The sequence below is a fragment of the Vombatus ursinus genome, unplaced genomic scaffold (genome assembly GCF_900497805.2).
Source record: "Vombatus ursinus unplaced genomic scaffold, bare-nosed wombat genome assembly UNPS02014807.1, whole genome shotgun sequence".
Taxonomy (NCBI): Eukaryota; Metazoa; Chordata; class Mammalia; order Diprotodontia; family Vombatidae; genus Vombatus; species Vombatus ursinus.
Genome location: NW_020954585.1, coordinates 52,710,177 through 52,738,140, shown reverse-complemented (window position 1 = coordinate 52,738,140; position 27,964 = coordinate 52,710,177). Strand labels below are relative to the sequence as shown.

Below are 27,964 nucleotides of genomic sequence, written 5' to 3'. Positions count from 1 at the left end.
GGAAATAGAAGCAAACAGAGAGGTTTGAAAGTGAGTTCAGCAGGACTGGCCCCACTTAGAAGTACACAGTTAAACTTCTAGGTTTCAACCCAATCATTCCTTCCTTCATTCATTGATCCGTGACATAAACTCTCTGCTCTGCTCAAGCCAATCCTCTTGCTATACCCCACAAATTACATGGGCATTCCCACTTTATCTCACTGGGCCCACAACGGACATTCAGGGAAGGTCATACATGCCCTGGATGATACTGGAAGAGGCAAAGACACCAACAGATCCAGGAGCAGTTCTGGCCTCAATCAAGAGAATTAAGATGGTTCAAAAATTTTTCTTCCTTTATATCTGCCATTCTCCTACCCCCACTCCTCTCCATCAGGCCATATGGTAGAGGGAGGTGGTATCTGGAGGTGTCAGTACCTGCGTGCAGGAATCAGATGGGGCAGAAGCTATGGACCACAGCCAACAGAGACCTACCCTTGACTCTCAGTATAACTGGATAGGCATGCCATAAAACCACGGGAACAAATTCAAGTTCAAAAGGACCTTTGAGGCCATTAAGTCCAAATTCTCATCTTACAGAAACGGAAACGAAGGGCCAACAAAGTTTAGTAAGTGACTGAGGGAGGATATGAAACCAGGTCTTCCTGCCTGCATATTTCATTCACTGCTCCATGCTGTCTATCCAAAACCCAGCTCAAAACTCACCTCCTCCAGGAAGTCCACCCTAACAGTCCTGTACAACTCTGAACCTTCCTCTATGTCACTTCCCCTATGCACCTATATATTCAACAGGGTCAAAGCTAGCCACAATTTTAAAGCAAAAGTTAGTGCCCCCAAAACCACTCCATTTACCTTTCAGCTATCATGTCCTTTGCCTACCCACCCATCCTCACTCTGCAACAAAATGGAAATGAATTAGGGGAAGGATCTAAAAACTTACTATGGAATGACTAACAAGACTAAATGTATCTCCTTTTCCGGGAGAGTTTCCATTTAAACAGAGAACAAAGCCCTAAAGGAAAGGAATGAATCAGTTAACAGTAGATTTTCAGGCACCCGCAAGCTGGTATGGGTATTATGGAGTGGAAACCTTCTTAGTGTCCCTGAAATTGTACCTCCTCTGCCTACTAGCCCTGGCACTCAAAGTATTACTTGTTTTTTTGGCATTTTCTGTATGTTTACATCCAGTGTACCTGTGCCTTCCATTTCTTCTGTTTCTACTTCTAAAGTGCCTCCTATAGGATAGGGCACAAAATTGCCACTCAGGGAGTGTCACACACATTCTCATCTGATCCTGTAATGAGGACAGAAACCAGAAGACATGGAGACAACTCTGGCCTCAATCAAGGCCTCAATCTGGCCTCAAAAATTCAGGGGAAAAAAAAAATCTAGTTCAGTCTCACTGACTTTTTTGTTGTTTTGCTTAAAGGTAACTAGGTGGTACAATGGATAGAGAGCTGGGCCTGGAGTCAGGAAGATCTGAGTTCAAATCCAGCCTTAGATATGTATTAGTTGTATGAGTCTGAGCAAGTTACTTAACCTCTGCCTGCCTTAGTTTCCTCAGCTGTAAAATGGGGATAGTAATAGTAACTATCTCCTCCCAGTGTTGTTGTGAGGATCATGAGATGATATTTATAAAGTGCAGAGCACAGGGCCTGGAAAATAATAGGCACTTTTCTTCCTTTCTTTTGTTTTGCTCTGTGTTCGTTGACTTTATTTCCTCTCCTCTCTCTTTGACAATCTGCCTTATGACTTCATCAATCAAATGAACTTCCACCTTCACCAATGAGCTCTTAATTGCCAAACATGCCCACCTTTTCCCAATATTTATCTTTCTTGACCTCTCTGCAGGATTTGACACTGGACCCCGTTGACCACACACTTCTCCTGGATGCTCTTTCCTCTCTGGGTTTTCATCTCCCACCTGTCTAAGTGCTCTTTCTCAGCCTCCTTTGTTGGTTTATTATCCACCACAAACCCCCTAACCGTGGGTTTACCCTAAAGCTCTTGTCCTGGGCCCTCTTCTCCTGTTACATGCTCTCTTGGTGCTCGCATGGGTTTAAGTATCATCTTTATTCTAATGACTTCCAAATCTATATTTCCAGTCTTATTCTCTCTCCTGAACTCCAGGCCTATATGAACATCTATTTACTGGACATTTCAAACCAGATGTCGCATAGACATTTCAAACTCAGCATATCCAAATTCGAACTTATTTTCTTTCCACACCAAACTCATCCCTTCTTTCAAATTCTCTTGTTTACATCAAAGGTGCCACCATCCTTCTAGTCACCTACATTTGCCCCCTTAATTTCTTCCTTGATTCCTTGTTCTCATTCCCATCCATAATCTAACCAGTTGTCAATGTGAGAAATGATTATTTCTTTTGTATTAATAACTAATTATTCAATCAGAACCAAGGTTTTTCCCCTTTTCTACTTCCTTATCCAGAAATCAACCACTGTGGGAAATCTCTCTCCAAGACTTACCCAGCCAGGATGGCTAAGATCTAATCAGGCAGTAAAAGAAATTCTAAATTTAAGCTAATAAGTGCATTCCCGCTCACTGTGTTTGCTCAGACAGGTCTGGGAAAATCTAGATCCTCTCTTTTGTCAGACGGGTGATATGGAAATTTATAAGTCTTTTTGACAAGATTTGGGTGATCCAAGCCATGTAACCCAAGACCCTCATTGTAATATAGCCCAGCCTCTCATTGGAATATTCATTCTCTCATTAACTGTTACCCAATCAGAATTGATTGCCACCATCAGGAACACCCACTCTTCCAAGGGCATATAAACTATTACTTCTAGTATCAAGTATAATATCCACTATTTGTCTTTTGAAATCCTTCATAACCTGGCTCCAATATACCTTTCCAACTTTGTCATGTTACTCCCCTTCCCACTCTCTACAGACCTATGAAAATGGGCTTCTTGCTCTCCCCCAAACATGACATTCCACCTCCTGTCTCTATTCCATGGGCTCTCCCGGGTGTCAGGAATATACTCTTACACTCTCTCACTCTCTCCTCACCTCTTCTGCTTAGAATTCCTTCTTTCCTTCCATTTCCTTCAAAACTCTGTTCAAGAGCATTCTTCTACATTAAGCCTTTCTTGATTCTTCCAGTGACTCCCCTTCACATCACCTTGTATCTATTTTAATTATCTCTCACCTGTTTATTACATCTTACCTGTTTCCCCTCAGAAATAATGCTGTACTTATTTTATTTATATCTTGTCTACATTTAAATTTGAACCTATTGTCTTCCTTGGACAGACTATAAATTCCTTGAGGGAAGGGACTATTTTCATTTTTATCTTTGTATACCCAATACCTAGCACACAGTAGGCACTTAATAAATGCTTGCTGGTTGATTAGAAGTGGCTCAATAAATGCTTTTTGATTATTGATTGATTGAGAGGGTGTGAGGTATTAGAAAGAGCCCTTCACGCATTCCCTTGAAATGCCATTTGTCAACCCTGAGTTCTTCCCCGAGTCACCTTGGCATCTTTGGTGTTGTGGTTTCGGGCAAAAGGATAAAAGGCTCCAAGCTGCATCCATCGAGTACATAGTTCCTCAGTGGTAGACCCTGAAAACCCACAGATGTCAGCCCCAACTAGGGGAATCCCAAAGAGATTGAAGTTTAGCAGACCTGGTAACGGATAGAATGAGATAACCCATAGTCAAGAAATGAAAACAAAACTAGTATTTGTGTAAGACTTGGGTGGCAAGAGGAAAAAAATAGGAGGACCTTAACTATTTGGGACTCAGAAAATGCAAGATTTGAATCCCACCTCTGTCTTACTGTATGACTCAGAGCAAATCCCTGCTCCTTTCTAGGTCTCATTTTCCTCTTCAGTAAAACAGAATACAAAGCTAGCTTCCCCCCTTCTCAGGAGCAGCAAGTAAAAATATACTGCTTAGAAAAGAAACAACTGCTTGGATTATACAGAAAGGAAAAAATTGAGGTGATTTCCAAGAGCAGCTCATAGACCTAGGAACTCCTCTCCCTCCTGCTGTAATGAGAGTTGGGCATGGTACTTTTGGTAACTCTGGGGAATGTTTTGTAGAACACAGAATGTCAGGGCTGGAAGAGGCCTGAAGCTCAAGGGCTCTGGAGTTGGCTGGACAGACTCTCAATTGAGTCTTACCTGGGATTGACCAGTACATGTCCTTCCATTCACTCCTGTTGTCCCCCAGCCAGTGCCCAGAGTAGCGGCCTTGACTGGGAAAGGTGGATCGGGAAATGATAAACGGGCGCTTCCCACGGATAGCAATCAAGGCACTGAAAGACAAGAACGAGCCAGTCCACAAGCCAATATACTCAGAAATTTCAGGGACTGGAGAATAACAGGAGGGATCAACCTGTTACTAAACCTAAACCCTGCCACACTGTTCAGCCCCTCGGTCATAAGGATGACTCAATTCAACATGTACCTGCTCTGTGCCAGGCACTGTGCTAAGGGTGAGAAATAGAAGGAAAGGAAAAATCAGTCCATGCCCTCCAAAAGCTCACGATCTATTGGAGGAGACAACATGTAAACAGCTATGTATGAGCAAGATAGATAGATAGACAGACAGACAGACAGACAGACAGATAGATAGATAGATAGATAGACAGATAAATTAGAGATAATCCCATAGAGAAAGCACTAGCATTAAGACTGGTGGTGAGGATTGGGAAAGGCCTCTTGTAGAAAATAAAAAGAATTCTAAAGAATGATGTCTTTTAGGAAAACATTATAGCTTTGCTCCCTATGAACACCTCTCTCCTCCCAAAGCATATAGGTCTTTTTTCTTAAAGAAGTGGTACCTGGGTAAACATAAGAAATGAAATGATTAGGTGGAAATAACCCAAGTACTAGTAATTTTATAGCAAGAATGGTAGTAGATTTTAACAAAAAAGCTAGCCTGAATTGGTTAGATCAGAAAGAATTCTTCTGGGTATGTGGGGAAGACTATGTGGAAGGTAGGGATGGAGTCTCTGGGTCAGAGACACTCTGTAGCAGATGGCAACACCACTGGCTAGGATGGCACATGTGAATAATCGTTAGGAGACACATCATCACAGAGGGAGTCTGTCTACAGCATAACTCTAGTCTCTACTATAAGTGACCTTGGGATGCCTCAAGAGAAGGTGAGAACAAGCAGGCTATTGCCTTGGACAAGGCTGGGGAACCTGTGGCCTCAACGTCACATGTGGCCCTCTAGGTCCTCAGGTACGGCCCTTTGACCGAATCCAAACTTCACAGAACAAATCCCCAGTCAAAAGGCCACACCTGCAGGCAGCTAGGTGGCACGGCGGATAGAGCTCCGGCCTTGGAGTCAGGAAGACCTGAGTTCAAATCTGACCTCAGACACTTGATACTTACTGGCTGTATGACCCTGGGAAGTCACTTTACCCCTCACCAAAGCCTCACCAAAAAGCCAAAAAAAAAAAGGACACACCTGAGGACCTAGAAGGCCACATGTGGCCCCAAGGCTGCAGACTCCCCACTGTTATATGACTATAAATCCATTAGGAACTTGAGCTGTGGGTATCTACAAGTGGAGAAGTACTGTTCTGGCCAATTTCCCAGTTCAGAGTTTGAAATAAAAAGAAAAAAAATAAGTGTAGTGGATAGGGCACTGGACTTGGAGTCAGAGAGCCCTGGGTTCAAATTCTGCCTTAGTTACTTATAAACTGGGTGAAACTGGCAAGTCACTTAACCTCTCAATTTCCTCATCTGTTAAATGAAGGGGTTGGATTCAATGGTCTCTAAGCTCCCAGGGGCCATTAGCATTCAAGACACCTTTCTACCTTACTCAAGTTCTTTCTACCTCACAAATCACTCCTCCAGAGACCATGCCCTGGGGCAGCTAATCCACTTAGCTCTGAACTCGTGGGATCATGCTTGCTCATTCCAGCCACCCTCTACTCTTCCCTGCCTCTTTCTACCTCTTCTTAAAGAACTAGAACAAAATCAACACCACCATTGCTTCTGGTTGGCATTCTTACTGGTTCACCCCCAATCTCTGAGACTTTCTAGACCAAAACACCCTTCCCTAATAATAATGATTATGTAGCTAGCATTTACAGAGTGCTTTAAGGTTAGCAGAGCACATTGCAAATATTATCTCATTTTAGGAGCCACAATTCTATGTGGCTCTCTCATTAGATGCTAAGCTCCTTGAGAAAAAAAGACTATTTCACTTTTGTGTTTGTATCCCTGTGGCTTAGCACAGTACCTGGCAAATAGCAAATACTTAATAAATGATTTTTCATTCATCCATTCAATAAGGGTTACATGAAACAGTAATAGATTAAAAAACTAGATAGTCTCTAAAGATCTTTCCACTTGTAAATTTTTATGGAGGGCAGAGACCACCTATAGTTTCCTCTTTAAGGTCCTCACCTCAGTGCCAAAAACAGGCTTAACAATATCACATAATATTGATGTTGACGAAGATGATAAGGATAATGATAATGATGGTAGACCCAAGTGTAAGATAATTAAAAGGGGGGGGAGTAATAGAATTCATAATAACATCTTCCTAATCTCCATTGTCAGCATAACACTCCCTGCCTCCACCACCAAAAAAAAATTTAAAAACCAACCTAAAGGAAAAATACCAAAACTCCAAAGTTCCCACTATACTCTCTATCTCCAGGATACTTGTTTCCCGTTTACATTGCTTACTATCAATGATGTGAAAGAATAGATTTCAATCAGTTGACAGCCCCAGAGCCAACAGCTATACTACCATCTCCCATCATAGAACACCATTCAATTGTCTCACCTGGCAGTGGCTTTAGCCTCCATCAGCCCATACAGATTATGAAGGTCATAGTGGAAGGAGAGACTTTGCTTTGCAGAGGCACAGATTGTCTTGGCAAATAAAGATCCTCCTAGCACCGCTGCCGGAGAAAGAGAAAAATAAAAATTGTTCACCAGCAAGAGATTTCTCACCCAACCAAGGGCACTGCACTGGAAAGGGTCTGACAGATGGAAGAGGAATTGGGCTGGTGAGTGGAAGTTCATGAGGGAGAAACACCCCTCCCTCCCAACCCACCCTTACCAGGTGTGTAGGGTGGGTTATCCAGTTCTCCAGAGGTACAACCATCTACTGAACCATCCTTGAAGTTAGATGGTTCATTCATGTCCTAGACACAGAGATAAGCATTGTGGAAAAGATACCCTAGCCTACCTAGACAGGACTTTAACATTCACTTTCAACATTAGACAGTGTTAGTCAGAAAAACTTTGATAGCAGAGCCCAAATGGGATAAGCCCCCAGGTCTACTCCTGCAACTTGGCTTTAGTTATATGGTTAGTTTCCCTCTCTAAGTGATCCTCTAGTACCCTCCTTTGAGTCTGACCTCTGACCTACTTCTTTGGGTAATGATGCTCAGTGAGGGACATAGAGATGCTTGCAGCCAAGAAGGCATAAGGATATAGAAGAACAAAAAAGTATAAAGCTATAAAAACTGGTTACATCCTAGAGATTCAAAGCCACAGAGTAGCTATTATAAGCAGATTTTATTCATTTATTTTTAGATGAAGGATTTCAAGTTAGACAAGCAAAGGCCAACAGAAATGGTATAAATCTTCCAAATTATTTGAGATATGCTCTTCTTCTGGCAGAAGCATTGTTGTTTAACAGTGACGAAGCATTAATAGCCTACCAGGGTCTGGAAGGAAGGGAAGAGGTCAGAATCCCTCCCCTATGACTCTTTAGGCCCCTACAGAGGGAAGAAACTTACAATCCAGAGTCCATCAAAGGGAACTCTTGCGTGGAATACATTCAGGTTCTCTAGCCACCACTGGTGTGTCTCTGGGTTGGAGAAGTCAGGGAATGCAGTGAGGCCAGGCCACACCTACCACATAGCCCAGGAAAGCAAGAGTAAATATCTTCTCCCAAAAACCCACAGGCCCCTACCCTTTAACCCACTTCCCTTCTTTCCCTAGGGCAAAGATACTTAAGATGGAGTCTATGAACTTGTTTTTTAAAAATACTTTGATAACTATATTTCAATACAATCAGTTCCCTTTGCAATTCTATCTATTTTATTTTATGAATATAAAAACTTCCTTCTGAGAAGGGGTCCATAGACTTCATCAGACTGCCCAAGGGGTCCATGACACAAAAAAGATTAAGAACGCTTGTGCTCAGGCATACTCTTTTGGTCCTGGAGAGCTTTGGGTACCTTTAGGAAATTTTATTCCATCAGAAGCAGAAAGGGGAAGAAGGATGGACATTAAATTAGTTGCTATTATTTTTGGGGAAACAGCACCAAACTAGTCAAGGTTAATAGTTAAATCCTGATATCAAAGGCAGCTAGCTTTTATCCCCAACATTTAGCCAGTTTCTGGAGTCTTTTTAAGGTCTCTGAACCCTTCCCTTCCACTGGAGCCACACTCCAGGACTCTACATAAATAGGACAGAGGTGACAGAGAGTGACCACTTCATGCCTTCTGGGTCTAAAGGAAAGGACTACAGAAATACTTACTTCCCTAATCATGCCCAGAAGACTCCAGATGTTTCCCATCATTCTGGGGCTAGACCATCTCTTGAGTATTATTAGTGTTCTGTACCTATCAAATGCAGCTTTTTCTCTCACCTGTCCAATCAATGGCTGTCCATGGGTAATGTTAATGAAGATCCCTTTTTTCAAACCTTCATCATAAGGAGCATAAGTGCCAGTAGCCTGACTGCTGCTGATGGCAGGGTCCTGAAAAGACATTTGGGAAGCAGCAGTTACAATTTGGGGCAACATCCAGCAGAAATCTTGGCCTAAAAAGGTATATGATAATCAGTCTGAAAGTTATAGAGAGTCCACTGGCTAACTCTCCTATCTTGAGAACACAGCTCCCCTAAATTAAGTAGGAAACATTGCATATGACATCTGCATTTTTTTCAATGCATCGTTTGGCCTTACTGAATTTTTTATTCTCTTGTTATTCTTTTTCTTTTTTAAATTATTTTTTTTAAAAGGTATGGCCCTCTGGGAAGAGGGGGGGCAATAAAAGATATAAATACAAACTTATTTAAAAAAAAAAGAAGAATGCTGTTACTTAAGCGTTTATGAGGATATCTTTACGTTTAAGCGCTCCCTCCCACAAGGGGCATGGTAGAGGGTGATGCTGTGGAGCAATAGAAAAAGTCCCAAGTTGCCCAAAGGGATTTAAACAGAAGAGAATTCTAATCCAGAAACGGCCCACTTTAAATCAAACATGAATTTCCAGCCCATGAATCCACTTAACACGAGGGTCATGACAGCAAACTGCTTGACTGGCTCGGGGTTCCTTGTTGAGTGTTTGCTTCCTGTTAGGGGTGCCCTTTAAGGCTTGGCTGGAACTCCGATGGTGCAAGAGGAATATTAAGTGCTTCCCTTTAGGAAAGTAGCTCCCTAAACCACTCAAGTTAGCTTGAAGGGTGAAGATTTGAAAGGAGGTGATCACAGGGGAAATGGAAAAGTAAGGAATGTGCTGGACTTTCCTTGGGCAAACCCATAAAAAGAAGTGGGTTACATCCTAAAGATTCAAATCCAAGGAGCGGCTCTATCTTAAGGGGATTTTATTTACCTACAATTGGAGGATTTCAAATTAGACAAGCTAAGGTTTGAAAAGAACCATGAATTCAAGAGATAAAAAAAGAGCTTTGACACGTCTGTGCTATTTTCATTTACAGGGAAGTTAAGTGAATTTTCCCAAGATCACACAAAGCTTCTTGAGTCTATGATCCCATGAAGCAAAGGACAATGCTACTTATATTTGTGTCATGAAAGTGGTGTCGGGGGAGGGGGGAAGGCTGATTATTTCTACTTATGGGTGACTGACTTCTCTGAAAGTCAATTAAAGCTTCCCTTCACAAGAGAAATTTCCACGTGGCATTAAGACAGCCACAGTTGCTATTGGGAGTTATCATAGTACAATAGAAAGAGAACTGATTCCAGAATCAGGAGATCTGATTACCAATCAGGCCAATGACACTACTTGTGTGGCCTTGGGTAAGTCATTTATCCTTCCTGGACCTCAATTTTCCTCATCTGTAAAATAAGAATGTTGGAAGAAATGGTCTCTGAGATCCTTTTAGTCAATTAAATCAAATAGCATAATGGTTCCCATTTAGGTTCTTTATGGGTTCATGACAATGGTCTAAGATGTTTATGCTAAAAATTCTTTAATTGTGTCTTAAGCAGCAAATAATTGGCCAATTTTGTTATAAAAATATTTTTCCTCTGTGTCAACAAACATGCTTATTTGAAACATTATAGGTTTGTTTCTGCAGTGATTTGAATCCATCCTTATCATGGGCACAATTATTTTAGTATTCATACAATGGTTACATCAAACTCTAACTCTGAACACTTCTAACTAAGAGCATTAAGTTCTTACAGTTTCTCAGCCTGTCATCAAATTGTTTCCAAACCATCACAAAGATTTAACATTTGAGAGCAAACCAATTCCCAACAGAGGGTTCAAATGCTTGTGCACACCCTTCTTTACATTCTTTGCACTGTACCAGAGCAGCTCCGTCATATCCTTCTGTTACCCTGTAATAACCTCCTCAGCTGTGTAAACATGTGATCAATACATTATGAACATTCGCATTCTTTTTTTTTTTTTTTTGCAATTGGGGTTAAGTGACTTGCCTAGGGTCACACAGTTAGTAAGTGTCAAGTGTTTGGTCTGAGGCCAGATTTGAACTCAGGTCCTCCTGACTTCAGGGTTGGTGCTCTATCCACTGTGCCACCTAGCTGCCTCTGAACATTTGCATTCTTGAAGTGAAACTCTCAGGCTGTTTCAAAGACATTATCACTGGACAGACACATTACAAGCCACTTTGAAAACATCATGGACCATCACAAACATTCTGCATAAATAAACCTTATATGGTTTTTCATTGCAATATTAAGGCTGTTTTCCAATTTAAAATCATTCTCCATTATTTTACGATTCCTCTATCTGGTGAACTTTCAAATGAACTGGTTGGCAACACTGGTCAGTCATCTGATAGAGTTTCTGTGAGAATGTAGCTGGTTTGCCAGTGGCAAAAAAGATGAAAGTTATGTCTGAAGACAGTCTTTCCTTACAAAGGCTATTTTATATATAAGCATTGTTTAAAAATGAAACAATTTATGCAAATGAACTTCAGGTACATTTTAACGTAGCACTTGTCATGAGCCGGAAGGAAAATAACTATTTCATTTTAAAACTAGCTATTCATTTTCAATAAGTTCTTTAGGCAGCTAAAATTAAAAAATGAATTTCCATTTCTTGACAAGTGTTTGTACAATTCTTCTGCCATCCACCACATATTTATGTGAGTGAGCATTTTCACTTTGTTTTAATTTTAAATCAAAATAAATAAACTCAGTGTGGACCCAGATTTAAAAATATGTTTGCCTGGTTTTGAACCAAGTACTGCAAACCTTTGTTCAAATAAAAAAGTCAAAGATCAAAATTAAATTTAAAGTTGCAACTTACTTCATTAAAATATTATTTATATTCAACAAAATTAAAGACATTTAATAAAGCCTTGCAGGTAATAGTAAGCATTATGAGGTCTTACTTGATTACTTCTTTCAATTCTTACAAAATGTCCCACATAAAATATCTATAATTATTTTGTAATTAGAGTTTTATAATTTTATAAATTACCATAATTAAAGGTGGAATAAACTTTTATTTTCTATAATTATATAATATAAATTTTAATTTGGAGCTTTTGAAGGCAAAAGTTATTACTGCAGTTATTGTTAGCACTTAATGAATAAATCTAAAAGATTATGAGTAATATAATAAATTACCCTCAGAGTTCATAACACTTTTTTTTTTAATGAAGAGTTCATGGAACAAAAAAAGTTGAGAAACATTTATTAATCACCTACTCTGTGCCAAGAACTTTTAGCTATAAGTCTATGATCCTATGATCTCTCCGAGCTCACAGTTAGGGAACTATTTTGGCTCCATCCAAGAGTTGATGCGCACATGTTTCTTCTCTTAGTGCCAATGACATTATGTTATTTTTCTCACAAGGCCTGAGCATCCTGACCTGCTCTCCTGATGCAGGCCCCTTGAGCTCCTTGAAGAGGGAGCAGCCCTGGTCAGAAGTCACCTTACCAGAATTAGGACATAGTATTGTCCATGCTTGTGAAGGTCCATCACTAGCTGGGGGAGTGTGCCAAAATGCCCTGGGTCAACTGTGAAATCCCGAGATCCTTCCATGTAGTCAATATCATTCCATTGAGCATCCTACCAGAAAAAAGATACATTAGTAGACTGCAGACTAACCCATGCTTGCTCCCTTTGGATAAACCATTGTACTTCACCATTGTATTCTCGAGCAGCTAGGTGGCAGAGGGGATAGAGTGCTGGGGCTGGAGTCAGGAAGACCCTGAGTTCAAAACTGACCACAGACACTTCCTAACTGTGTGACCCTGGGCAAGTCACTTTACCCTATTTGCTTCAGTTATTTATCAGCAAAATGAGCTGAAGATAGAAATGGCAAACTACTCCAGTATCTTCACCAAGAAAATCCTAAATGGGGTTACAAAGAAATGGATACAACTAAACAATAGAGTATTCTTTTAAAAAAAATCATTTTATTTGTCCATACTCCTCGTTTATATAGTTGAGGAAATTAAGACCTTGGGAGGACAAGTGACTGATGAAAAGTCCCAGAGATACTAAGTGACAGGGATGGAATTTGAAGTCATGTCCTCTGTGTCCAGAGCCAGTTCTTTTCTCTCTTCTGTCACACAAATGATTGCTTTTGGCATAGCGGTAGGAGATGGAGCACTTCGGCATTGGGACAAAGTGTCAAAAAAGACGTGTAGAGAATATAGGAAACATAAAATTAATATTATGGTCAGAGTGATATTTGGCATCATTCCAAGTTCCCAACCTGGATAAACATTTCCCTAGGGAATAAGGGAAACATGATAATGAAGTATGTGTAATATTTGGTGGCCAACTTACATTACCCTGTTGAAATATTCAAAAGATGTAGTATTCCAAAAAATTTATGAACCAAATAAAGTTTTATTTATGAAAAAATAATTTTATTTCAATTAACAAAGCTTAATTTTCTATCCCTCCACCCCCTTTCCACCCCCCCAAAAAAGAAAGAAAAAACGTATTAGGGTAGAAGTGTCAAGGGGACCCCTTTTCTATTTGAGTTTGACACCATTGCACTAGGGTATTCTTGAAAAACACATCCAAGTATATAGAAGGGCCACAAATTCAGGTTTGTATAGAATGAAAATCACAACAACAATAACTTTGTCTTAATATAGTCTTTATCTCATAAAGCCCTCAACTCCATTTTTTCCACTTCTTTCCTTTTAGCAGATGAACTCATCTCAGGCTTTATAGAGCAAGAAGCCATCTGATATGAGAAGTTGGCGGTGTGGTACCACAGTGAGAGCACTGGGCTGGGCAGAATGGCACATGCCAATAGTCCTTGATGTTGAGGAGGTTAAGGCTGGTAGATACTTGAATTCAGTAGTTCTGAGCTGCAGGAAAGCCAAAGCCAATTGGCAGTCTGTACTAAGTCTGGGCAGTGAGGTGGTACAGTGAATAGAACTCCAGGCCTGGAGTCAGGAAGACTCATCTTCCTGAGTTCAAATCCAGCCTCAGACACTTACTAGCTATGTAACTCTGTGCAACTCACTTCCCCCTGTTTGCCTCAGTTTCCACATCTGTAAAATGAGCTGGAGAAGGAAATGGCAAACAATTCCAGTATCTTTGCCAAGTAAATCCCACAAAATGTGGTCACAAGGAGTCATCCATGACTGCAAAAAAACAAAACAAAAAAAAACAAGACAACACTAAGTCTGGCACCAATATGGCGAACCTCTTCAGGAATGGAGCTGCCTAAGGAGATGACTAGCCCAGGTCAGACAAAGGAACAGAAAATCTTCCATGCCAATCAGAATGGGGTTTGGGCCTGTTAATGGTCACTGTTCTTTCAATCTATGAGATCATAAGACCCAGTCTGGAAACAAAACAAAACACCAGAAACTGGCTCTGGAGTCAAAGGATCAGAGTTCAAACACCACCTCTCTGATGCTTACAATGTGTTTGACCTTTGCTAAGTCACTTAACACCTCCTCCCCCACCTTGGTTTCTTCATCTGTAAAATGATGGGTTCAGACTAGATGACCTTGGGTTTTCTTTCTCACTCTGGATCTATGTAAGAATTTTCTTTCACTATTCTAAACCTTCCAATATCTTCATCCATCTTTTTTCTTCCTTTCTTCTGGTCTTAGCTAAATTTATTCCTTCACCTGTACTTTTGAGTCCATTGCCTCCATAACCTTACTCTGGTAATCATCCCCTCGTTCGTGCATTTGAACCACTAAATCCAGGGGTCTTTTATAAGTCTTCATACTCCTTGACCTCTATGCTACTTTCTGATATTCTGAGCCAATGCAGTAGAGACAGAGAACCTGGGTCTGGAGTCAGTGACCTCGGTTTGAATCCTGGCTTGGCTATTTACTATCCGGGCAACCTTAAGCAAATCATTTTCACTTTTCTGTGCCTCAGTTTCATCATCTATAAAATGAATGAGACTAGGCTAGATGACCCTGCTCTTTCTTGGTTCTCCTCCTACCTGTCTTCAAGGGATTTACATTCTATGAGAAAGGATACAACATATACATAGAGAAGTAAATACAGGATAATTTGATGAGAAAGAGTATAAACAATTAAAGGATAAGGGAAGGCCCCATGGAGAAGGTGATACAGCAGAGTGTTGGGCATGGAGTCAGGAAGAGCTGGGTTCAAATCCAGCCTCAGACACCCACTAGCAGTCTGACCTTGGGGGGAAAAATTGTTTAACTTCTGTCTGTTTCAGATTCCTCAAATGTAAACTAATTTACATTAAATTTAATTAAATTTAATAATAATAAATAATAAATTTAATTAAAATTAAATTAAATAAGTACCTACTCAGGGTCATTATGAGGAGCAAATGGGATAATACTTGTAAAGCATGTAGCACAGTGTCTGGCACATCAGAGGCCCTTGAAAAATCCTTTTTTCCTCCCTCCTCAGTCTCTTTTGTTGGGTCATTATCCATTTCCCGACCACTTAGCTTATTCCAAGGCTCTGACCTGGCCCCTTTTCTCCTCCCTCTCTGATGCTGTATCCCTTCTAAGCAGATGACTCTCAAATCCATACATCCAGCCCTAGTCTCCCACATGAACTCTAGTCTCACATCATCAACCGCTTATTGGATACCTTCGCATGGGCATTCCACTTATCCGCATCTCAAACTCAACCAGCCCAAAACGGAACAGATAATCTTTCCCACTAAATGCGCCTCCCTTTCACATTTCCTGGTTTCTATGGGTAATACCATCCACCCTGATTTGTAACTTCAGAGTCATCATTAATTGTTCCCTCTCCCTCCCTGACGCATCTCCAATCAGTTGCTAAGTTATATCAATTCTACCTTCAGAAGATCTCTTATTCTCCCTTCTCTCTTATCACAGGGCCGTGATCCTGATGAATAGCACCTCATCTCCCTCACCCTAATAAGTGCAATAACCTCCCTGCCTTAAGCCTATTTCTTCTCCAAACTATCCCCCATGGAGCTCCCAAAATGATTTTCCTAAAGTATAAGTCTGACCATGTTACTTCTCTACTCGATAAACTCTCATGACCCTCTATTGCTTCTAGGAGTCAACATAAGTTCTGGTGTTTCGTTTTATTTTTTTAAGGAATTTGAGGTTAAGTGACTTGCCCAGCATCACACAGCTAGTAAGTGTCAAGTGTTTGGTCTGAGGCCGGATTTGAACTCAGGTCCTCCTGACTTCAGGGCCTGTGTGCCACCTAGTTACCCCTCTGGTGTTTGGTTTTTAAAGCCATTTACAACCAGGTATATCATTTCTACTTTCAACTTTATCATACTACATCATTGAACTCCATTGTCCAGTCAAATTGACCTTCTTGCTCTTCCTCACACATGACCCAACATCTTCCACTTCTGGACCTTTGTACTGGCTGTCCCACATTCCAGAAATGAAATCCCCCATCACCTCTGCCCCTAAACATCTCTTTTTCCTCAAAACTCTGCTCAAGACCCACCTTCTATATGAAGGTCCCTTCAGCTATTGGTGACATCCCCCCATTTACCTTGCCTTTATTTTATATCTACTTATGTTTGTAGGTATTGTCTCCCCTAGTAGAACATAAGCTCCTTGAAGGCAGGGACTATTTAAATTTTATCTTTGTAGCCCCAGTGTCTATTATAATGCCTGGCACATAGTAGGTGATTTAAAAAATTGTTAATTGATTAATTATAATATATAATATATGCTTAATTAATGTTTGTTTAATCAAAACTTCTGGTTACTGGCAAAAATAAAAGACATCAGGACTGGATGTGAAGTCATGGAGGAAAAGCACCTGTCAGCTAGCTAATTTTTGTTTATCAACGAGGCAAAGGCCATGCTGGTGCACATTAATCACTGTGCAATGAAGATAAGCAGGAATCAAGGCAGGACTTAAGAGACAAAGGACTGAGTGACACTTGGGGAGAAAAAGGGAAGAGTGACATCTTTTAGCATCAGGGGAATGAAAGAAGAGTGAAATATGGCAATGAATATAATGCCCCAAGTTCAGATGTTAAGGAAAACATGCGGCATTCATGAACGATGGGCTAATTACTTATACCTTTTAGCTGAAACTATGTAGGCTTAATAAAGTAATTAGATAAAACCAAGTTAATTCTAAGTTAGGGAAGGATGATCAGGAGCTATTACTCCTGTCCCTTAAATGTAGGCATCCCCTCAAAGACTTCTCTTCTCACTCTCTAATCTCTTCCTTGATGATTTCATCCATCTCCTCTACTTTAATTAAAACTGCTAGGCAAATGAACTCCAGATTTAGAGCTCTACTCTCAACTTTTCTCCAGAGGTACAAATCTATATTTCCTTTTTAAATAAGTTTTTAAAAATTTATATTGTTTGTTTTTGCAATGCCTGCATTTCACCCTCTATCTCATCCCCTTTCTTTTTCCACCCATAAAGCCATCCTTTGTGACAATGAATTTTTTTTAAAAGAAGAAAAATAATTCAACAAAGCTAATCAACACATTAGGGGGAAAAAACTTGACATTATATGCTATGTCTCACACCTATGAAACCCCACTTCTACAAAGAAGTGGGGGAGATCTCTTCTTTGGGGCCAAGTTTAGTCTTACAATTTTGCAACGTTCACTTTGAATTGTTTTGCAGTTGTTTGCCTGGCTTTGCTAACTTCACTTTCTTTTCTTTTTTTTTAATAATCAATTTATTTATTTTTAGTTATCAACATTCACTTCCATAAGATTTTGAGTTCTAAATTTTCTCCCCCCCCCTCCTCTCCCCCCTCCTAAGACAGTGTGAAATCTGATATAGGCTCTACTTATAAATTCATATTAAGCATATTTTTCCATTAGTCATGTTGTAAAGAACAATTAAAACTAATGGGAAGAACCACGAGAATGAAGCAATAAAACAAAAGAAAAGGAGAGCAAATAACATGCTTCCATCTGCATTCAGACTCCATAGTCTAACTTCACTTTCTATCACTCATGTATGTCTCTCCATGCCAGTCCTGTATTTTAGCTACCTATTAGGGATCTCCCTTTGGATGTCTTGCCAGCACCTTAAACTTAGAGTGAATTCACCAACTTCGCCCCAATTCTGCCCTCTCTTTCTAACTTCATAGAATCCTAGAATTTTAGAGTTGTACAGTACATCAGCTGACAAGTCCAACCCGTACCCAAAAGGATTTCCCACCATAACATATTTGACAAGTGATTATCCTCTTCTTCAAGACCTACAAAGAAGGTGATCCCACCACCTCCTGAGGCAAGCCATTCTACTTTTGGACCACTCTCATTATCAGGAAGTTTTCTTTGACATCAAGTCTATATTTATCTTTCTGCTCCTGGTTCTGTCCTCTGAGGAAAAAAAGAACATACCTGATCCCTCTTCTATATGGAGACCCTTCAAATGCTTGAACATAGCTATTGTGATGCCTTGAGTCTTCTCCAAGCTAAACATCCCTAGTCTCTCCAATTAGTCCTCATGACAAGGACTCAAGGCCCTTAACCATCCTTGTTGCCCTTTTCTGGACACTTTGCTTATCAACAAACATATCAAGGATTTATGAATGTCCTTGTTTTGACTGCACATGTATAACCTATATCTGATTGTTTACCATCTTAGGGAGGGGGAGGGGAGGGAGGGATGGAATTTGGAACTCAAAACTTTAAAAAAATGTTTTAAAAATTGTTTTAACATGTAATGGGGGGAATAAAATATATATTAAAATTTTTTTAAATGAATGTCCTCGTTAAATGCCTTTCTTAATGTATTGAAAGGCTGTGTTAGCTTTTTTTTATTACCACATCACAATTCTCACTCATTGTGGCTAACCCCTATCTACTTTTCAAACAAATTGCTGTCTAAATATGCCTCCTTAACCTTGTACTTATCAAGTTGATTTTTTTTTTTACTTTAAATGTAGGACTTTACCTTTATCCCTATGTAATTTTATCTTACTCCATTCAGCCAAGTGCTCCAACCTGTCGAGGCCTTCTAGATTCTGACTCTGTTATCCAATTTATTATTCACATCTCTCAATTTTACATCATCTGCAGATTTGATAAGACTGTCATCTATTGTTTTATCCAAGTCATCAATAAAAATGTTAAATAGAACAGAGTCAAACACAGATCCCTGGGACACCCTATTAGAGGCCTCCTGACAAATTGACATTGAACCACCAAAAAACTACTCTTTGAATTTAGCCATTCAACCAGTTCCAAACCCCTAAAACTGCATTGTTTAGTACACATCTCTCCATACTTTTCATAATAAGAGTGTGAGATTCTATCTCAAATCTTTTGTTTAAATTTCTATTAACTATATCTACAATCCTCTCATGATTTACTTTTTTAATAGGATTAGGGACTAGACCTATGATTTCACTGGAATAAAAAACTCCCAGATGTGGAAATTTACTCTGCCAGTACAATACTTAAAATACTTAAAACTTACTCTACCAGTACAATACTTGCAATACTTACAACTTACTCTGCCAGTATATTCTCTGCAATTTATAGGCTGAAAGAGCTGCTACCTAAGGCATTGGAAGGTTAATTGGTTTGACCCAGGATCATGCAGGCAGTATGTTTCAAAGACGGGACTAGAACTCAGTTCTTCCTGGCCGCTAGGCCAACTCTCTATTCTCTCATGCCATGCTGCCTCTCACTAGCTTAGTAACTTTACCCAAAAAGGAACTGTGTTTATTCTGGCATGACTCGTTCTTGACAAAGCCATGCTGGTTTTATGTAAGCCCTGTTTCCTTTTTTAGAAGTTCACTAACCATCTCTTTAATGACCCATTTTCAAATTTTCCTTGGAACTGAAGTCCGACTTCCTGTTCTATAGTTTGTAGATTCTGTTCTATTCCCTTTTTTGAAAATTGGAACAGCATATGCCCTTCTCCAGTCCTGTGATACCTCTCCATTTTCCAGCACCTTTCAACTATCACTCACAAGAGCTTTATAATCACAGTTGCCAGTTATTTAATTACGTAAAAATGCAGTTCATATGGACCAAGGGTCTTGAATTCATCAAGGGCAACTGGGTGCTCTCTATCTCCTTAATTATCTTAGGCCTCAACTCCTATTTAGCCCTTTTTTATGTGCCATTTCCATTGCAAAGGATATCCTCATTAGCATAGAAGTCAGAAGCAAAATAAAAATTAAGTAGCTCTCCATTCACACCAAGAGCAGTCCTATCCCCTCTTTAATCCTCTTCTCCCCTAATCTAACTAAAATGAGTCTTTTTGTTGTCTCTAGCCTCCCTTGCCAGCCTCAACTCATTCTGGGCTTTGGACCTCTGACATTCTTTCTACAATAACATGACATGTTCACATTCATCTTCTGCTGCCTGTCCTTGCGTCCAACTTCTATACATACTTTTAAAAAATCTAATTGGTTACTGAGTTCCCTATTTTTCCTCCTCATTGGAATTGTATTCCTTTATGCCTTCAGAATTTCATTCTCAAATATTCCCATTCTGCCTGAGCTGATTTCTCCCGCAGAAGTTTAATCTAAGACAGGAGTTCTTAATCTGGATCTAGAGACAGATTTCAGGAGGTGGGGGTGGGGGTGGTCTGTGAACTTGAATGGAAAGAAAATACATCTTTATTTTCACTATCCTCTCTCTGAATTATGCATTCCTTTCATTATTTAAAAACTTTATCTGAAGAAAAAGTCCATAGTCTTTGCCAGGCCGCCAAAAGAGCCCATGACATGAAAAAGATTAAGGACTCCTTACTTGGGATCTGACATTTTTTCCCTGAACCTTTTGAAATCCACTTTTCCAAAATCTAAGACATATGTATGACTATGCCAAGTTTCTATCTCCAGCACAAGAAACTTCATCTCCCAACTCTGGGCATTTTCTCCGGCTATCTCTTATTCTTAGAATTCTCTCTCCTTATCTCCACCTCCTGACTTCTCTGGCTTCCCTTAAGTTCCAGCAAAAATCCCATCTTCTATGAGAAGCCTTTCCTGATTCCCCTTAATGCCAGTGCCTTCCCTCTGTTGACTATCTCCAATTTGTCTTATCCATATCTTGTCTGTACATAGTTGTTTGCACGCCGTATCCCCCATTTGGCTGTGAGCTCCTTGAACACAGGGACTATCTTTTGCCTTTCTGTGTATCACTAGTGCTCAGCACAGTGCTTGGCCCCTAGGTACTTACTGACTGATTGACTTTTCTATCACAAATTCTAGGAAGGAGTGGTCACTTCTCCACTGTGTTCTCATTATTTTTATCCCAGCACCCAGTCTTTCCTTGTTAGTAAGAATATGATTCAGTTCAATAGTTTTCCTTTCTTGGTTCTTATACCTTCTGAAGGATGAAAAAAATATCAAGGCAAGTCAAAAAGTAGAGAGTTATTATATAATGTATTCTCTGTTCATTCTGCTTCTGGGCCAACAGAGAGCTTCGGAAATGTAGGGATAATGAAAGCTTCCCATCAATGCCAGATTTGTGATGTTTCCCAAACATTTCATCTTGTTCCTCTTTCTGTCCATGACAGATGAGTCAATCTCAAATAGAAATGGATCCCTGAAACCACATATTGACACAGAAAACCACAAATTAACATTATCTATGTTGTATTATATTTTTGTTTTGTTAAACATTTTCCAATTACACTTTAATCTGATTGCACCTTACTCTGGAGTTTTGTGGCCACATGAGTTTGACATTGCTGGTCTATACTCTAATGACAAAATTGTTCCTGTTTTTACCCCCACTGACTTTAACCTCAGTCTTCTTCACTCTTATCCCCACTCTGGTTCCTGGATTTCCTCATATGAGTAAACTTTCTTAATATAGTGCTACCCTTTCACCCCCACCCCTTCCCCTTTATCTAGTCTATTTCTTTTAAATAAAGTATACCAACCCAAAACCATATTTCAGTCACAAGCTTCATTCCACAGAGAAGGCTCAGTGGTCCCTATATTGCTTCCTTGTAGAAGGACCTCTAGTACCTCTTGCTAGTTGCTATACCTAAATTTCTCTGTTTCTGTTAATAGCATCACCCCCCCCCAAGTTATCCAGGCTCATCGTTTTGGAACCATCTCTAACCTTTCCCTTTTTCTCACCCTCCCTCCACACTTTTAATCAGTTTGTCACTTTCTGTCATATATACCTCATAAAATCTCTTGGATCTGCCCCTCTTCTCTACTACTATATAACTAACCTAATTCAGGCGCTCATCTCTACTTGCCCAGACTATTGTAACAGCCTCCTAACTGGTCTCTTGTCTGCAATCTCTCTGTCACTGCAATCCAGTCTTTACCTTATTGCCTGAGTAACCTTTCTAATAGTCTGTTATGGTCATGTCACCCCTCTTCTCAAAAACCTTTTGTAGCTTCCCATTTTTTACTAAACAAAATATGAAATCCTGATCCTGACATCTAAGGCCCTCTTCAATCTTCCTCCATTTTACCTGTCCAGCTTTTTCTCATACTATTTTTGTTTATACTATACTATATATTTATATTTATATTATACTATTTATCTCATACTATATGTCTCTCATACTATACGTTTTACTCAAGTCAAACTAGACTCTTCTGTTTCTTGTTCTCATCCTGTCTGTGCTTTTGTATAGAACTCCCTCATGACTGGAAAAGATTCTTATTCAAATAATCAAAAAGCATTTATTAGGCACCTATTGCAAGGGAGGCACCGAGGATGCAAAGACAAAAATTAAACAGTCCTTGTACTCAAGGGACTTGCATTGTATCAGAGAAGATAATATGTACATAAATGTTTACATACAAGATATATAAATAATGAAAATTAAAAACTGGGGGGAGGAGTCAGGAGGACCTGAGTTCAAATCTTGCCTCAGACTCAATACTCACTAGCTGTATGACCCTGGGCAAGTCACTTAACCCTGATTGCCTCAAAAAAAAAATTGGGGGGAAGACCACAAGCAGCTGAGAAAATGAAAAGTATCATTTAGAAAGTGTTGATTGAGCAATGTTATGAAGGAAACAAGAGATTCTAAGTGGTCAAGGTAAGTAGGTAGGATAGGAGTGCATTCTAGGCATGGCAGCCAGCCAGTGCAAAATGCATAGAGATAGGAGAGACAGTACGAATATCTGCTTGGCTGGACTGCAGAGTACAGGAAGGGGAGTCATGTAGAATAATAGTGGAAAGGTATGCCAGAAACAGGTTGTAAGGGGCTTTAAAAGCTAAACGGAAAGACCAACTACAACCACCATCATCATGGGTATGCTGCAAATGTTTAACAACTGGCTAAAGGACACATGTTTAAGTTTAATTTGCATTCATTAACATTTTCTCCATCACCTTCTTAAGCATAGAGACAATCTGTGAGGTAAAATTGTAACACCAGGCTCTCCTCCTTGGAGCTGGCTCCAGCACACCCCTGATAACAACAAAAACTAAATGAAATACAATTATATTAATCAGAAGAGAAGAGGGGAACAGAAAAGGGTACCTCCCTCTCTTCTTTGCAGAAGTGGAGCACTACAGGCAAGGAACAGGCTGCATATACTGTCACACTCAGCTGGTTAGGCTCACTGACCTGCTTGTTTCTCTTTTCTCTCTTTCTTTTTCCTGTCTCTCTCCTTTGTTCTCCTCTTTCTTTCTCGCTCTCTTTCTTGTTCTCTCTTTTGCTCTTTTTCTGGTTCCTCTCTTTTTCTCTTTCTTGTACCTCTCTCTTTCTCTTGTTCCTCTCTCACTCACTCTCTTGTTCTCTCTCTCTCTCTTTTTTCTGTCTTGTTCCTCTTCCTCTTATTCCCCTCTCTCTTTCTTGTTCTTTTTCTCTTTCTTATTCCTCTCTCCCTCTCTTTTTTCTTTCTTATTCCTCTCTCTCTCTCTCATTCCTCTCTCATTCACTGTCTTGTTCTTCTCTCTTTCTCTCTTATTCCTCTCTCCCTCTCTTGTTCTCTTTTTCTCCTTTTTGTTCCTCTTTCCCTCTTTTTTTGTCTTGTTCCCCCCTCTCATTCTCTTTCTTGTTCCTCTCTCTCCCTCTTTTCTTTCTCTTGTTCCTCTCTCTCTCATGTTCTCTCTCTCTTGTTCTTTTTCTCTTTCTTATTCCTATCTCTCCCTCTCTTTTCTCTCTTCTTCCTCTCTCTCTTGTTCCTCACTCACTCTCTTGTTCCTTTTTCTCTCTTTTTCTCTCTCTTGTTCCTCTCTCATTCATTCTCTTGTTCGTCTCTCTTTCTCACTCTTTCTTTTTCCTCTCTCACTCAATCTCTTGTTCTCTCTCCTCTTTTTCTCTTTCATGTTTCTCTCCCTCTTTCTCGCTCTCTCTTTTTCTCCTTTTTGTGCCTCTTTCCCTGTCTTTTTCTTTGTCTTATTCCCCCTTCTCTAAATCTCTCTCTTTTTCTCTCTCTTGCTCCCTATTCCCCTCCCTATTACAAAGGATAATTCTCTAGGTAGGGAATAGGGAAAGGATACTTTGATAAATAAAAAATGATATCAAATCATTAAATTTTTTAAGGAATTAAATAATTTTTTAACATTTTAAAGCAATAGTAGGTCCCTACAGTTGTTTTGCCTGCAACAATCTGATCCTTTTGCTGTCTCATCCTTCCCTACCCAATCCAAGAACAAATTCTTTGACTCTACATGTTGTTATTCTTTCCCTGCCCTCTTTCATTTACCTTCCCTTTTCCCAGCACAGATGACTAAAGTTCAGAATTCTACCTATCTTCCTCTCCCCACACCTCATCCTTAAATTTGAATGAGATTCATCTAGGAATTTCTTTTACCAGAAATATCAATTCAATCACTTCCTTTTCCTACAACTTTCCCTTTCTAGGAAAACACCAAGGATGAAATCTGAGTCTTAGATTTTATACATAAATGTTCTCTCTTTGTTCTCAATGACTCTCAAACAAAATGAGCAGACAATAGCCTTGTTCTTTCTTTACTCTGCACACCTAGAAATATGATTCCATATGTCCATCCTCCCTCATGCCTCCCTCCCCATCTCTTTGTTTGTCTCCTCCATCTGTCAATGCCCTTCCTTTCCTTCCCAAACCAACTCAGATGCTATGTCTTTCATGAATCCTTCCACGATTCCCCATATCATCCAACAGGCAAAAGTGAGCTCTGCTTCCTGAAATTTTTCATAGCACAGTTCTTGGATCTCTGCCACTTAATATATCTTATTTGTACTATGGTTATTCCTATACTTGTTCTTTCTCCATTAGTTTGTCAGTTCCTTAAGGGCAGGACATGTGTAACATCGATCTTGGTATCCTCCATAAAGCAGCACAGTGTCTTGCATATAGTAAGGATTTAATCTCATCCTCTTTTTTAATTATGGACCCAGTTCATTGTCCATACACAAAATCTATCCAAGATGTGTGTACTTATGGATGGCTCTATGGATAGTACATGACACATCAGAATCTAGACAGTAGGCCTCTTCATCCACTTGGTTTTTCTTATGTGGATAGTTGGGCTAAACTCTTTTGAGGGATTATAGATCTCATTTAGGAGTCTCTGCAATGATCTAGAGTTCGATGCAATAAATACAACGTTATCCACAAACAGATGCATATGGAGGACCTTACTATCTCTACAAAAGAATAAATTTCCAGGGGCCTATGAAATTGGATTAGAAAAATACATCTTTATTTTCACAAAAGCATTTTCTTCAACTATGGCTTAAAAAAACAAAAACTTTCTGAGAGAGTATCCATAGGCTTCACCAGACTGCCAGAGGAGGTAATGACATAAATAAAGTTAAGACCCATTGATCTTTAAGGAGTCCCTCTTCCATTGCCCTCTCTATAGGATACACATCCTTCATAATAGTGACAAATCCTTTTGCAAGCATATACTTTCCTGTTTTCTTCTCCATTTGATCTTAATGAAGCATCAAATAAAGTTATTTTTGTTGCTACATCTTTTAAGGAGGTCTTATATGAGTATAATTGAATAGAAGACACTTCATTTAGAGAATAACCTTTAAGTTTGCATTTTTTTTACCCAAACAAACAAGTACAGGGGGCATCTCAAATTTTCTGAATCTTTTAGGTCAATTGTTCTGATGGTTAAGATGCAGGCTTATTTACGAAACATGCAAAGGGAGGTTATTTTAAGTAGTTGTTACTGCAAATATGATTAAAAATAAATTCAGCTGAGCAATAGCATGTCACTTTAGTTCTGTAATTCTAAGCCCTTTGTTCTTTCCTGAAGACAGTGTATGAATTATAAAACAGCACACAATGCAGAGACAGAAACAAAGAAGTTTATAAATTTTTCATATTTCTAGCTGTTTTAACAAATATGTTAGAGAGCTGAGGTTACCTCTAATGGCAAAACCAAAGCCAGCTATTAAGTATCCAAAAAACTACACACTGGATCTGTTTGCCAAGGACCAGCCTAGCTAAGTACAGAGAAGCTCATCACCAGTATGGTGACTTCCTGATGAATTCTTGGGCCATAGCAACCCATAAAACAAAGAAAAAAATGTTAAGTTCTGAATTCTTTGTAGTCTCCTTCTACTTTTTTATAAATGATGGAAGAGATTTGGAAAAGAGTGCAGAGGATTCCAAGATTCACATAGATTTTAGATAGACTGTCTATATTTTAAAAATAAGTTTTTATTAATATCTTTTGTTTTTACATAACTATAATTTCCCCTCTCCTGGAAAGTCATCTCATATAAAATTATTTTTAAAGATGAGAGAGAGAGAAAGAAGGAAGGAAAAAAAAATCAGCATAACTGATCAATACATCAAAAAAAGAGTCTGAAAGCACATGCGTTATACAATGTTTATGGACTTCCCACCTCTGCTATGGCATAGTGTCTTCTCATATCTCTTCAACAGATTATCTATAAACATTGGCTTTGACTGCTGGCACTTTAAATATGAGATCTTTGTCCACAGCCAATGAATATACATACTCCTAGAGGAATTGGATCACACCAATCCTGGCATTCTCACTATAATTAAAACCAGAACACAAAAGGAAATGGCAGCTCAATACAAGAATGGCTCACAGGAGAAGCAAATATAGGATCTGGAAGAGATGCTTTTATCATATATCCAGAATCAACAAAAACCGGCATTTCGTGGAAAACTTCGCCATTTTATACATCTTTGTTCATGATAAACATTTACCAAAAGGAAAAAAAAACCACATACCATGAAGATGACTACAGTTTATGAACCTATATAATAGTATTGGCTCACTGATTATTTAATCCAGCCCCTTCATTTTAGAGTTGAGGAAACTGAGGCCCAGGAAGCTTAAGTGATTTGCTTGAGGTCATAATCTGTCGATGAGAAATTTCACAAAGTGCAGTAAGGCCCTCAAAATTAAATCAACATAAGTGGTCAGTTTTCAAGGGAAGAAATCAAATCTATCAATAGCCATATTTTTAAAAATGTTCTAAATCACTAATAATTAGAAAAATCCAAGTTAACATAATTCTAAGGTACCACTTCATATCCATCCTATTGGCTAAGATGACAGAAAATGAAAATGACAAACTCTGGAGCGACTGTGGGAAAACAGGTACTTTAATGCAGTATTGGTGGGGCTATGAACTGGTCCAACCATTCTGGAAAGCAATTTGGAACTATGCCCCAAAAGCTATTAAATTGTGCATACTCTTTGACTCAAAAGTACCACTAATAGGTCTATATCTCCAAAGAGATGAAAGAAAGAGGAAAAGGATTCATATGTAGAAAAATATTTATAGTAGTCTTTTTGTGTATATGGTAGAAAAGAATTGGAAACTGAAGGTATTTCTGTCAACTGGGAAATGTCTGAACAAATTATGGTATATGAATGTGATGGAATACTAATATTAGCTATAAGAAATGATTTTTTAAAAAGATGGTTTTAAGGGGCAGCTAGGTGGCACAGTGGATAGAGCATCGGCCCTGGATTCAGGATGAGTTCAAATCTGAGTTCAAATCTGGCCTCAGACACATAACACTCACTAGCTGTGTGACCCTGGGCAAGTCACTTAACCTCAAGTGCCTCACAAAAAATGGAACTTCATTATATTTTAACAGACCAGAAATGAGGTAGTAGTCATTTCCAAATCAGCTATCTATGTACAGTCAGGCTATTGACATGTAAGAGCATGGATCAAAGCCAATACCAAATTAGAAGAATAAATAAAATTGGGAAATATGGTAAGATGTTGAACCAACTCCAACCCTACTCTGACCCTCAGACCCTCCTCTGAACTCATAGCTTTTACCTGTTGTATGCTTGGCACTTACCATAAATTGCCTAATTACCTCCCTTAGATTGTTCATACTTTTTATTTTATATACTTTTCACATATATACCTCTTCCTCCACTAATGTCCCATTCATCCATGAAATCTTCATCACAGTGTAGAGGTGAGCCTGGGCTATCAAAAGCTCTATAGGTGAGTATA

General features: G+C 39.3%; 1 protein-coding gene across 3 annotated transcripts in view; it reads right to left on the bottom strand.

The window, feature by feature from the left end:
- LOC114051888 (lysosomal alpha-glucosidase-like) overlaps nucleotides 1–27,964 on the bottom strand; it is a 73,209-nt gene that overhangs the window by 6,971 nt on the left and 38,274 nt on the right. For 2 of the 3 annotated variants that reach the window (XM_027874272.1, XM_027874270.1), the window contains exons 9-15: nucleotides 12,111–12,242; nucleotides 8,606–8,716; nucleotides 7,748–7,861; nucleotides 7,063–7,147; nucleotides 6,784–6,901; nucleotides 4,155–4,288; nucleotides 3,504–3,655 (exon numbers count right to left, since the gene is read on the bottom strand). In XM_027874272.1, the coding sequence (XP_027730073.1) occupies nucleotides 3,504–3,655; nucleotides 4,155–4,288; nucleotides 6,784–6,901; nucleotides 7,063–7,147; nucleotides 7,748–7,861; nucleotides 8,606–8,716; nucleotides 12,111–12,242 (846 nt within the window). The remainder of the gene's footprint in view (nucleotides 1–3,503; nucleotides 3,656–4,154; nucleotides 4,289–6,783; nucleotides 6,902–7,062; nucleotides 7,148–7,747; nucleotides 7,862–8,605; nucleotides 8,717–12,110; nucleotides 12,243–27,964) is intronic. The other variant, XM_027874271.1, reaches the window with a different exon arrangement.